Genomic DNA, 12432 nt, shown 5'->3' on the forward strand with positions numbered 1-12432 from the left:
ACTATATCAAAACCGCATATAATTTTATCCTCTCAGAGATCAACCGTTCGCGTCACGACGACACTGTTTGGGTCTCCTACAGCCACATGACAATGACAACACAACGCTGTCAGGATTACACTTCAGTATTACATTTTAACACCTACCGCCGTTTTCCATTCTTTTCCCATTTGCCCCTGTACAGTTTGTTATCTTACCAGTATTGTTTAGTCAATGTTTATACCTTTATTTCCAACTGGGTAACTCTTGTGGTAACACAATTCAATCAAAATAGTAGAAAGGCTAATAACCACCAACTCTGGAGACCCATACATCCTGGTAAGTTTGTCACATGGTCAGCTGGCTTTCAATATGTGGCCATATCAGGCCGTGATTTACCCGTGCTCGTCCCCGGGATGTCCAGACAGTCCGACGACCACCTGACGGGATTGTCTGTCTTCTCTCACTCCCCTGAACATTATGACATCCCACAACTATATCAGTCAGCCAGCAAACCACTAGCTCAGTATTCCATACCGACATCACCAATAACGTTTCGCCTCTCAAATAACTCACAATGGGCAAGGTTCTCTCTCGAGTTAACCAAGTGTTTAAAGATCTCCGTCAGACTCCCTCAAGAATCCTCATGGTTGGACTTGACTCTGCAGGTTCGTAACACTCAAAGCAAAACAAGTGCCTGCATTTTTAATTACTCCTTTCTCCGACAATGATGAACAAATTTCATGCAAATCAAACACTTGTGACTAACCTGTATATTTTACTCTTTTTCCAGGAAAGACGACCATATTGTACAAGATCAAGTTAGACGAGAATGATATCGAGACTGTACCTACTGTTGGCTTCAACGTCGAGACGGTCACCGTTTGCGATAACGTCACCTTCACCGTGTGGGACGTCGGTGGCCAGGAGAAACTGCGTAGATTGTGGACCATGTACTTTAAAGGCTCTGACGGTACGATCAAGTTATAAAATCTTGGCCATAAAGCATTAGGCTTATCATACCTTTACACACCTCAAATCTATTTTGCTTTTCTTTTTATTCCACGAAGGTACAAACTAGTAGACATTTTCTAATGTGTTATTTACTGATATTTTCCAGGCATCATATTCGTTGTCGACAGTTCCGATAAAGACAGATTACCCGCTGCGCGCGAGGAGTTAAAGCACATGTGCAAATCCCAAGAATTAAAGGGTGTGCCTTTGATGGTCATAGCTAATAAACAGGATGTCAAAGGTGCATTATCTTCATCCAAGATCGCCGATTGGCTGGGCCTGGGCAAAATCAAGGACAGGTATTGGTGCGTCCAAAAGGCCAGTGCAACACGTGGAGAAGGTTTACTTGAAGCTATGACAACTATGGCTACACTGGTGAAAAACTACAAGAAAGGGAGCAAAAAGTGGAAGAACTCAAGCTATATTTAAACAGATTATTCTATAGAAGTGCCAGATGTATTTTTACAACGACAACTCCTAACAATCTCTACCATGCGCATTGTTTGATTGACGTGGTGTTGTTCAGTGCTTTTCTGCTTGTTTTAAGCATATTTTGTGCTCAACTTTCCATACCATGGTATCAGCCAAAGGATGAAAGAAATCCAAATACCTGCAACTTTACATGCAGAGATTAGATTGTTCAGGCAAAAACAGACCTCAGTGCTTGATTCAATGTTGAATATATTTCTTCTCCAATGTGCTTTTGTTATTCACTTGTTTTAAAAAGTTACTTATTTAAATAAATTATTACCAAACATAGAGTGTATTTTCCCTGGTGTCACTTTCTCGTCTTTCTCTCCCTCAGCTAATGCTACCTTATATAAAAGGCCTCAGACTCTTCAGTTACTATATTTATTTGACAGAAGAAGTCAAATAGGGTGATGTGTAAATACTAAGCTGTAATTGACTCATTACGGCAAAACAATCACCATAAACCAACTACCCATCGCTGGAAAAGAGTTTAATTCGGGAACAATTCAATACTTAAACACACTGATGAAGAAAATCGAATACAATGTGATCGGTAACATAAGTGTGGCTAAGAAATCACAGGAAAACCTGACGCTAAAACAACAATCATGGAAAAGGCTGCATGGCTTTTTACAAGTTTAATGCATCTTCTACAAGTTCATTAAACGAGTAATATCGATGGCACGCCGTTCACTAGTTACCGCCATTACCATATCCAGAACACACACGCAAGATAAAAACCATACAAAATTGATCAAATGAGAGATCTGACGCTTCAAGGCTAAAATTTTGTACACAAAATCTGCAGTAAACAGCAAAATTTCGTTCTAAAATACTAAATTAGACTGTTGGAACGCAGAGAGACATCTGTACTGCCATTTCTACAGAGTGCTTTTCACATCCGTTTTTATCGTAACAGCCGACTTTCCGCATGTGCTTGTTTTAACACCCTTTATTGTCAAACTATATCAAAACCGCATATAATTTTATCCTCTCAGAGATCAACCGTTCGCGTCACGACGACACTGTTTGGGTCTCCTACAGCCACATGACAATGACAACACAACGCTGTCAGGATTACACTTCAGTATTACATTTTAACACCTACCGCCGTTTTCCATTCTTTTCCCATTTGCCCCTGTACAGTTTGTTATCTTACCAGTATTGTTTAGTCAATGTTTATACCTTTATTTCCAACTGGGTAACTCTTGTGGTAACACAATTCAATCAAAATAGTAGAAAGACGAATAATCACCAACTCTGGAGACCCATACATCCTGGTAAGTTTGTCACATTGTCAGCTGGCTTTCAATATGTGGCCATATCACGCCGTGATTTACCCGTGCTCGTCCCCGGGATGTCCAGACAGTCCGACGACCACCTGACGGGATTGTCTGTCTTCTCTCACTCCCCTGAACATTATGACATCCCACAACTATATCAGTCAGCCAGCAAACCACTAGCTCAGTATTCCATACCGACATCACCAATAACGTTTCGCCTCTCAAATAACTCACAATGGGCAAGGTTCTCTCTCGAGTTAACCAAGTGTTTAAAGATCTCCGTCAGACTCCCTCAAGAATCCTCATGGTTGGACTTGACTCTGCAGGTTCGTAACACTCAAAGCAAAACAAGTGCCTGCATTTTTAATTACTCCTTCCTCCGACAATGATGAACAAATTTCATGCAAATCAAACACTTGTGACTAACCTGTATATTTTACTCTTTTTCCAGGAAAGACGACCATATTGTACAAGATCAAGTTAGACGAGAATGATATCGAGACTGTACCTACTGTTGGCTTCAACGTCGAGACGGTCACCGTTTGCGATAACGTCACCTTCACCGTGTGGGACGTCGGTGGCCAGGAGAAACTGCGTAGATTGTGGACCATGTACTTTAAAGGCTCTGACGGTAAGATCAAGTTATAAAATCTTGGCCATAAAGCATTAGGCTTATCATACCTTTACACACCTCAAATCTATTTTGCTTTTCTTTTTATTCCACGAAGGTACAAACTAGTAGACATTTTCTAATGTGTTATTTACTGATATTTTCCAGGCATCATATTCGTTGTCGACAGTTCCGATAAAGACAGATTACCCGCTGCGCGCGAGGAGTTAAAGCACATGTGCAAATCCCAAGAATTAAAGGGTGTGCCTTTGATGGTCATAGCTAATAAACAGGATGTCAAAGGTGCATTATCTTCATCCAAGATCGCCGATTGGCTGGGCCTGGGCAAAATCAAGGACAGGTATTGGTGCGTCCAAAAGGCCAGTGCAACACGTGGAGAAGGTTTACTTGAAGCTATGACAACTATGGCTACACTGGTGAAAAACTACAAGAAAGGGAGCAAAAAGTGGAAGAACTCAAGCTATATTTAAACAGATTATTCTATAGAAGTGCCAGATGTATTTTTACAACGACAACTCCTAACAATCTCTACCATGCGCATTGTTTGATTGACGTGGTGTTGTTCAGTGCTTTTCTGCTTGTTTTAAGCATATTTTGTGCTCAACTTTCCATACCATGGTATCAGCCAAAGGATGAAAGAAATCCAAATACCTGCAACTTTACATGCAGAGATTAGATTGTTCAGGCAAAAACAGACCTCAGTGCTTGATTCAATGTTGAATATATTTCTTCTCCAATGTGCTTTTGTTATTCACTTGTTTTAAAAAGTTACTTATTTAAATAAATTATTACCAAACATAGAGTGTATTTTCCCTGGTGTCACTTTCTCGTCTTTCTCTCCCTCAGCTAATGCTACCTTATATAAAAGGCCTCAGACTCTTCAGTTACTATATTTATTTGACAGAAGAAGTCAAATAGGGTGATGTGTAAATACTAAGCTGTAATTGACTCATTACGGCAAAACAATCACCATAAACCAACTACCCATCGCTGGAAAAGAGTTTAATTCGGGAACAATTCAATACTTAAACACACTGATGAAGAAAATCGAATACAATGTGATCGGTAACATAAGTGTGGCTAAGAAATCACAGGAAAACCTGACGCTAAAACAACAATCATGGAAAAGGCTGCATGGCTTTTTACAAGTTTAATGCATCTTCTACAAGTTCATTAAACGAGTAATATCGATGGCACGCCGTTCACTAGTTACCGCCATTACCATATCCAGAACACACACGCAAGATAAAAACCATACAAAATTGATCAAATGAGAGATCTGACGCTTCAAGGCTAAAATTTTGTACACAAAATCTGCAGTAAACAGCAAAATTTCGTTCTAAAATACTAAATTAGACTGTTGGAACGCAGAGAGACATCTGTACTGCCATTTCTACAGAGTGCTTTTCACATCCGTTTTTATCGTAACAGCCGACTTTCCGCATGTGCTTGTTTTAACACCCTTTATTGTCAAACTATATCAAAACCGCATATAATTTTATCCTCTCAGCGATCAACCGTTCGCGTCACGACGACACTGTTTGGGTCTCCTACAGCCACATGACAATGACAACACAACGCTGTCAGGATTACACTTCAGTATTACATTTTAACACCTACCGCCGTTTTCCATTCTTTTCCCATTTGCCCCTGTACAGTTTGTTATCTTACCAGTATTGTTTAGTCAATGTTTATACCTTTATTTCCAACTGGGTAACTCTTGTGGTAACACAATTCAATCAAAATAGTAGAAAGACGAATAATCACCAACTCTGGAGACCCATACATCCTGGTAAGTTTGTCACATTGTCAGCTGGCTTTCAATATGTGGCCATATCAGGCCGTGATTTACCCGTGCTCGTCCCCGGGATGTCCAGACAGTCCGACGACCACCTGACGGGATTGTCTGTCTTCTCTCACTCCCCTGAACATTATGACATCCCACAACTATATCAGTCAGCCAGCAAACCACTAGCTCAGTATTCCATACCGACATCACCAATAACGTTTCGCCTCTCAAATAACTCACAATGGGCAAGGTTCTCTCTCGAGTTAACCAAGTGTTTAAAGATCTCCGTCAGACTCCCTCAAGAATCCTCATGGTTGGACTTGACTCTGCAGGTTCGTAACACTCAAAGCAAAACAAGTGCCTGCATTTTTAATTACTCCTTCCTCCGACAATGATGAACAAATTTCATGCAAATCAAACACTTGTGACTAACCTGTATATTTTACTCTTTTTCCAGGAAAGACGACCATATTGTACAAGATCAAGTTAGACGAGAATGATATCGAGACTGTACCTACTGTTGGCTTCAACGTCGAGACGGTCACCGTTTGCGATAACGTCACCTTCACCGTGTGGGACGTCGGTGGCCAGGAGAAACTGCGTAGATTGTGGACCATGTACTTTAAAGGCTCTGACGGTAAGATCAAGTTATAAAATCTTGGCCATAAAGCATTAGGCTTATCATACCTTTACACACCTCAAATCTATTTTGCTTTTCTTTTTATTCCACGAAGGTACAAACTAGTAGACATTTTCTAATGTGTTATTTACTGATATTTTTCAGGCATCATATTCGTTGTCGACAGTTCCGATAAAGACAGATTACCCGCTTCGCGCGAGGAGTTAAAGCACATGTGCAAATCCCAAGAATTAAAGGGTGTGCCTTTGATGGTCATAGCTAATAAACAGGATGTCAAAGGTGCATTATCTTCATCCAAGATCGCCGATTGGCTGGGCCTGGGCAAAATCAAGGACAGGTATTGGTGCGTCCAAAAGGCCAGTGCAACACGTGGAGAAGGTTTACTTGAAGCTATGACAACTATGGCTACACTGGTGAAAAACTACAAGAAAGGGAGCAAAAAGTGGAAGAACTCAAGCTATATTTAAACAGATTATTCTATAGAAGTGCCAGATGTATTTTTACAACGACAACTCCTAACAATTTCTACCATGCGCATTGTTTGATTGACGTGGTGTTGTTCAGTGCTTTTCTGCTTGTTTTAAGCATATTTTGTGCTCAACTTTCCATACCATGGTATCAGCCAAAGGATGAAAGAAATCCAAATACCTGCAACTTTACATGCAGAGATTAGATTGTTCAGGCAAAAACAGACCTCAGTGCTTGATTCAATGTTGAATATATTTCTTCTCCAATGTGCTTTTGTTATTCACTTGTTTTAAAAAGTTACTTATTTAAATAAATTATTACCAAACATAGAGTGTATTTTCCCTGGTGTCACTTTCTCGTCTTTCTCTCCCTCAACTAATGCTACCTTATATAAAAGGCCTCAGACTCTTCAGTTACTATATTTATTTGACAGAAGAAGTCAAATTGGGTGATGTGTAAATACTAAGCTGTAATTGACTCATTACGGCAAAACAATCATCATAAACCAACTACCCATCGCTGGAAAAGAGTTTAATTCGGGAACAATTCAATACTTAAACACACTGATGAAGAAAATCGAATACAATGTGATCGGTAACATAAGTGTGGCTAAGAAATCACAGGAAAACCTGACGCTAAAACAACAATCATGGAAAAGGCTGCATGGCTTTTTACAAGTTTAATGCATCTTCTACAAGTTCATTAAACGAGTAATATCGATGGCACGCCGTTCACTAGTTACCGCCATTACCATATCCAGAACACACACGCAAGATAAAAACCATACAAAATTGATCAAATGAGAGATCTGACGCTTCAAGGCTAAAATTTTGTACACAAAATCTGCAGTAAACAGCAAAATTTCGTTCTAAAATACTAAATTAGACTGTTGGAACGCAGAGAGACATCTGTACTGCCATTTCTACAGAGTGCTTTTCAAATCCGTTTTTATCGTAACAGCCGACTTTCCGCATGTGCTTGTTTTAACACCCTTTATTGTCAAACTATATCAAAACCGCATATAATTTTATCCTCTCAGAGATCAACCGTTCGCGTCACGACGACACTGTTTGGGTCTCCTACAGCCACATGACAATGACAACACAACGCTGTCAGGATTACACTTCAGTATTACATTTTAACACCTACCGCCGTTTTCCATTCTTTTCCCATTTGCCCCTGTACAGTTTGTTATCTTACCAGTATTGTTTAGTCAATGTTTATACCTTTATTTCCAACTGGGTAACTCTTGTGGTAACACAATTCAATCAAAATAGTAGAAAGGCTAATAACCACCAACTCTGGAGACCCATACATCCTGGTAAGTTTGTCACATTGTCAGCTGGCTTTCAATATGTGGCCATATCAGGCCGTGATTTACCCGTGCTCGTCCCCGGGATGTCCAGACAGTCCGACGACCACCTGACGGGATTGTCTGTCTTCTCTCACTCCCCTGAACATTATGACATCCCACAACTATATCAGTCAGCCAGCAAACCACTAGCTCAGTATTCCATACCGACATCACCAATAACGTTTCGCCTCTCAAATAACTCACAATGGGCAAGGTTCTCTCTCGAGTTAACCAAGTGTTTAAAGATCTCCGTCAGACTCCCTCAAGAATCCTCATGGTTGGACTTGACTCTGCAGGTTCGTAACACTCAAAGCAAAACAAGTGCCTGCATTTTTAATTACTCCTTTCTCCGACAATGATGAACAAATTTCATGCAAATCAAACACTTGTGACTAACCTGTATATTTTACTCTTTTTCCAGGAAAGACGACCATATTGTACAAGATCAAGTTAGACGAGAATGATATCGAAACTGTACCTACTGTTGGCTTCAACGTCGAGACGGTCACCGTTTGCGATAACGTCACCTTCACCGTGTGGGACGTCGGTGGCCAGGAGAAACTGCGTAGATTGTGGACCATGTACTTTAAAGGCTCTGACGGTACGATCAAGTTATAAAATCTTGGCCATAAAGCATTAGGCTTATCATACCTTTACACACCTCAAATCTATTTTGCTTTTCTTTTTATTCCACGAAGGTACAAACTAGTAGACATTTTCTAATGTGTTATTTACTGATATTTTCCAGGCATCATATTCGTTGTCGACAGTTCCGATAAAGACAGATTACCCGCTGCGCGCGAGGAGTTAAAGCACATGTGCAAATCCCAAGAATTAAAGGGTGTGCCTTTGATGGTCATAGCTAATAAACAGGATGTCAAAGGTGCATTATCTTCATCCAAGATCGCCGATTGGCTGGGCCTGGGCAAAATCAAGGACAGGTATTGGTGCGTCCAAAAGGCCAGTGCAACACGTGGAGAAGGTTTACTTGAAGCTATGACAACTATGGCTACACTGGTGAAAAACTACAAGAAAGGGAGCAAAAAGTGGAAGAACTCAAGCTATATTTAAACAGATTATTCTATAGAAGTGCCAGATGTATTTTTACAACGACAACTCCTAACAATCTCTACCATGCGCATTGTTTGATTGACGTGGTGTTGTTCAGTGCTTTTCTGCTTGTTTTAAGCATATTTTGTGCTCAACTTTCCATACCATGGTATCAGCCAAAGGATGAAAGAAATCCAAATACCTGCAACTTTACATGCAGAGATTAGATTGTTCAGGCAAAAACAGACCTCAGTGCTTGATTCAATGTTGAATATATTTCTTCTCCAATGTGCTTTTGTTATTCACTTGTTTTAAAAAGTTACTTATTTAAATAAATTATTACCAAACATAGAGTGTATTTTCCCTGGTGTCACTTTCTCGTCTTTCTCTCCCTCAGCTAATGCTACCTTATATAAAAGGCCTCAGACTCTTCAGTTACTATATTTATTTGACAGAAGAAGTCAAATTGGGTGATGTGTAAATACTAAGCTGTAATTGACTCATTACGGCAAAACAATCATCATAAACCAACTACCCATCGCTGGAAAAGAGTTTAATTCGGGAACAATTCAATACTTAAACACACTGATGAAGAAAATCGAATACAATGTGATCGGTAACATAAGTGTGGCTAAGAAATCACAGGAAAACCTGACGCTAAAACAACAATCATGGAAAAGGCTGCATGGCTTTTTACAAGTTTAATGCATCTTCTACAAGTTCATTAAACGAGTAATATCGATGGCACGCCGTTCACTAGTTACCGCCATTACCATATCCAGAACACACACGCAAGATAAAAACCATACAAAATTGATCAAATGAGAGATCTGACGCTTCAAGGCTAAAATTTTGTACACAAAATCTGCAGTAAACAGCAAAATTTCGTTCTAAAATACTAAATTAGACTGTTGGAACGCAGAGAGACATCTGTACTGCCATTTCTACAGAGTGCTTTTCACATCCGTTTTTATCGTAACAGCCGACTTTCCGCATGTGCTTGTTTTAACACCCTTTATTGTCAAACTATATCAAAACCGCATATAATTTTATCCTCTCAGCGATCAACCGTTCGCGTCACGACGACACTGTTTGGGTCTCCTACAGCCACATGACAATGACAACACAACGCTGTCAGGATTACACTTCAGTATTACATTTTAACACCTACCGCCGTTTTCCATTCTTTTCCCATTTGCCCCTGTACAGTTTGTTATCTTACCAGTATTGTTTAGTCAATGTTTATACCTTTATTTCCAACTGGGTAACTCTTGTGGTAACACAATTCAATCAAAATAGTAGAAAGACGAATAATCACCAACTCTGGAGACCCATACATCCTGGTAAGTTTGTCACATTGTCAGCTGGCTTTCAATATGTGGCCATATCAGGCCGTGATTTACCCGTGCTCGTCCCCGGGATGTCCAGACAGTCCGACGACCACCTGACGGGATTGTCTGTCTTCTCTCACTCCCCTGAACATTATGACATCCCACAACTATATCAGTCAGCCAGCAAACCACTAGCTCAGTATTCCATACCGACATCACCAATAACGTTTCGCCTCTCAAATAACTCACAATGGGCAAGGTTCTCTCTCGAGTTAACCAAGTGTTTAAAGATCTCCGTCAGACTCCCTCAAGAATCCTCATGGTTGGACTTGACTCTGCAGGTTCGTAACACTCAAAGCAAAACAAGTGCCTGCATTTTTAATTACTCCTTTCTCCGACAATGATGAACAAATTTCATGCAAATCAAACACTTGTGACTAACCTGTATATTTTACTCTCTTTCCAGGAAAGACGACCATATTGTACAAGATCAAGTTAGACGAGAATGATATCGAGACTGTACCTACTGTTGGCTTCAACGTCGAGACGGTCACCGTTTGCGATAACGTCACCTTCACCGTGTGGGACGTCGGTGGCCAGGAGAAACTGCGTAGATTGTGGACCATGTACTTTAAAGGCTCTGACGGTAAGATCAAGTTATAAAATCTTGGCCATAAAGCATTAGGCTTATCATACCTTTACACACCTCAAATCTATTTTGCTTTTCTTTTTATTCCACGAAGGTACAAACTAGTAGACATTTTCTAATGTGTTATTTACTGATATTTTTCAGGCATCATATTCGTTGTCGACAGTTCCGATAAAGACAGATTACCCGCTGCGCGCGAGGAGTTAAAGCACATGTGCAAATCCCAAGAATTAAAGGGTGTGCCTTTGATGGTCATAGCTAATAAACAGGATGTCAAAGGTGCATTATCTTCATCCAAGATCGCCGATTGGCTGGGCCTGGGCAAAATCAAGGACAGGTATTGGTGCGTCCAAAAGGCCAGTGCAACACGTGGAGAAGGTTTACTTGAAGCTATGACAACTATGGCTACACTGGTGAAAAACTACAAGAAAGGGAGCAAAAAGTGGAAGAACTCAAGCTATATTTAAACAGATTATTCTATAGAAGTGCCAGATGTATTTTTACAACGACAACTCCTAACAATCTCTACCATGCGCATTGTTTGATTGACGTGGTGTTGTTCAGTGCTTTTCTGCTTGTTTTAAGCATATTTTGTGCTCAACTTTCCATACCATGGTATCAGCCAAAGGATGAAAGAAATCCAAATACCTGCAACTTTACATGCAGAGATTAGATTGTTCAGGCAAAAACAGACCTCAGTGCTTGATTCAATGTTGAATATATTTCTTCTCCAATGTGCTTTTGTTATTCACTTGTTTTAAAAAGTTACTTATTTAAATAAATTATTACCAAACATAGAGTGTATTTTCCCTGGTGTCACTTTCTCGTCTTTCTCTCCCTCAGCTAATGCTACCTTATATAAAAGGCCTCAGACTCTTCAGTTACTATATTTATTTGACAGAAGAAGTCAAATTGGGTGATGTGTAAATACTAAGCTGTAATTGACTCATTACGGCAAAACAATCATCATAAACCAACTACCCATCGCTGGAAAAGAGTTTAATTCGGGAACAATTCAATACTTAAACACACTGATGAAGAAAATCGAATACAATGTGATCGGTAACATAAGTGTGGCTAAGAAATCACAGGAAAACCTGACGCTAAAACAACAATCATGGAAAAGGCTGCATGGCTTTTTACAAGTTTAATGCATCTTCTACAAGTTCATTAAACGAGTAATATCGATGGCACGCCGTTCACTAGTTACCGCCATTACCATATCCAGAACACACACGCAAGATAAAAACCATACAAAATTGATCAAATGAGAGATCTGACGCTTCAAGGCTAAAATTTTGTACACAAAATCTGCAGTAAACAGCAAAATTTCGTTCTAAAATACTAAATTAGACTGTTGGAACGCAGAGAGACATCTGTACTGCCATTTCTACAGAGTGCTTTTCACATCCGTTTTTATCGTAACAGCCGACTTTCCGCATGTGCTTGTTTTAACACCCTTTATTGTCAAACTATATCAAAACCGCATATAATTTTATCCTCTCAGCGATCAACCGTTCGCGTCACGACGACACTGTTTGGGTCTCCTACAGCCACATGACAATGACAACACAACGCTGTCAGGATTACACTTCAGTATTACATTTTAACACCTACCGCCGTTTTCCATTCTTTTCCCATTTGCCCCTGTACAGTTTGTTATCTTACCAGTATTGTTTAGTCAATGTTTATACCTTTATTTCCAACTGGGTAACTCTTGTGGTAACACAATTCAATCAAAATAGTAGAAAGACGAATAATCACCAACTCTGG

General features: G+C 39.9%; 5 protein-coding genes across 5 annotated transcripts; all 5 read left to right on the plus strand.

Annotated features, from left to right (window-relative positions):
• Positions 1-556: 556 nt before the first annotated feature.
• Positions 557-1422, plus strand: LOC135481960 (uncharacterized). Its single transcript, XM_064761758.1, has 3 exons — positions 557-647; positions 773-952; positions 1100-1422. The coding sequence occupies exons 1-3, from the start codon at positions 557-559 to the stop codon at positions 1420-1422; spliced, it is 594 nt and encodes a 197-aa protein (XP_064617828.1).
• Positions 1423-2982: 1560 nt separating this feature from the next.
• Positions 2983-3848, plus strand: LOC135481970 (uncharacterized). Its single transcript, XM_064761769.1, has 3 exons — positions 2983-3073; positions 3199-3378; positions 3526-3848. Exons 1-3 carry the CDS (start codon positions 2983-2985, stop codon positions 3846-3848), a joined length of 594 nt encoding a protein of 197 aa, XP_064617839.1.
• Positions 3849-5408: 1560 nt separating this feature from the next.
• LOC135481978 (uncharacterized) lies at positions 5409-6274 on the plus strand. Its single transcript, XM_064761782.1, has 3 exons — positions 5409-5499; positions 5625-5804; positions 5952-6274. Exons 1-3 carry the CDS (start codon positions 5409-5411, stop codon positions 6272-6274), a joined length of 594 nt encoding a protein of 197 aa, XP_064617852.1.
• Positions 6275-7834: 1560 nt separating this feature from the next.
• LOC135481986 (uncharacterized) lies at positions 7835-8700 on the plus strand. Its single transcript, XM_064761794.1, has 3 exons — positions 7835-7925; positions 8051-8230; positions 8378-8700. Exons 1-3 carry the CDS (start codon positions 7835-7837, stop codon positions 8698-8700), a joined length of 594 nt encoding a protein of 197 aa, XP_064617864.1.
• Positions 8701-10260: 1560 nt separating this feature from the next.
• LOC135481995 (uncharacterized) lies at positions 10261-11126 on the plus strand. The gene is made up of 3 exons (XM_064761806.1): positions 10261-10351; positions 10477-10656; positions 10804-11126. Exons 1-3 carry the CDS (start codon positions 10261-10263, stop codon positions 11124-11126), a joined length of 594 nt encoding a protein of 197 aa, XP_064617876.1.
• The last annotated feature ends 1306 nt before the right edge of the window (positions 11127-12432 follow it).

This window comes from Liolophura sinensis, chromosome 1, assembly GCF_032854445.1.
Source record: "Liolophura sinensis isolate JHLJ2023 chromosome 1, CUHK_Ljap_v2, whole genome shotgun sequence".
In the NCBI taxonomy this organism is placed as follows: Eukaryota; Metazoa; Mollusca; class Polyplacophora; order Chitonida; family Chitonidae; genus Liolophura; species Liolophura sinensis.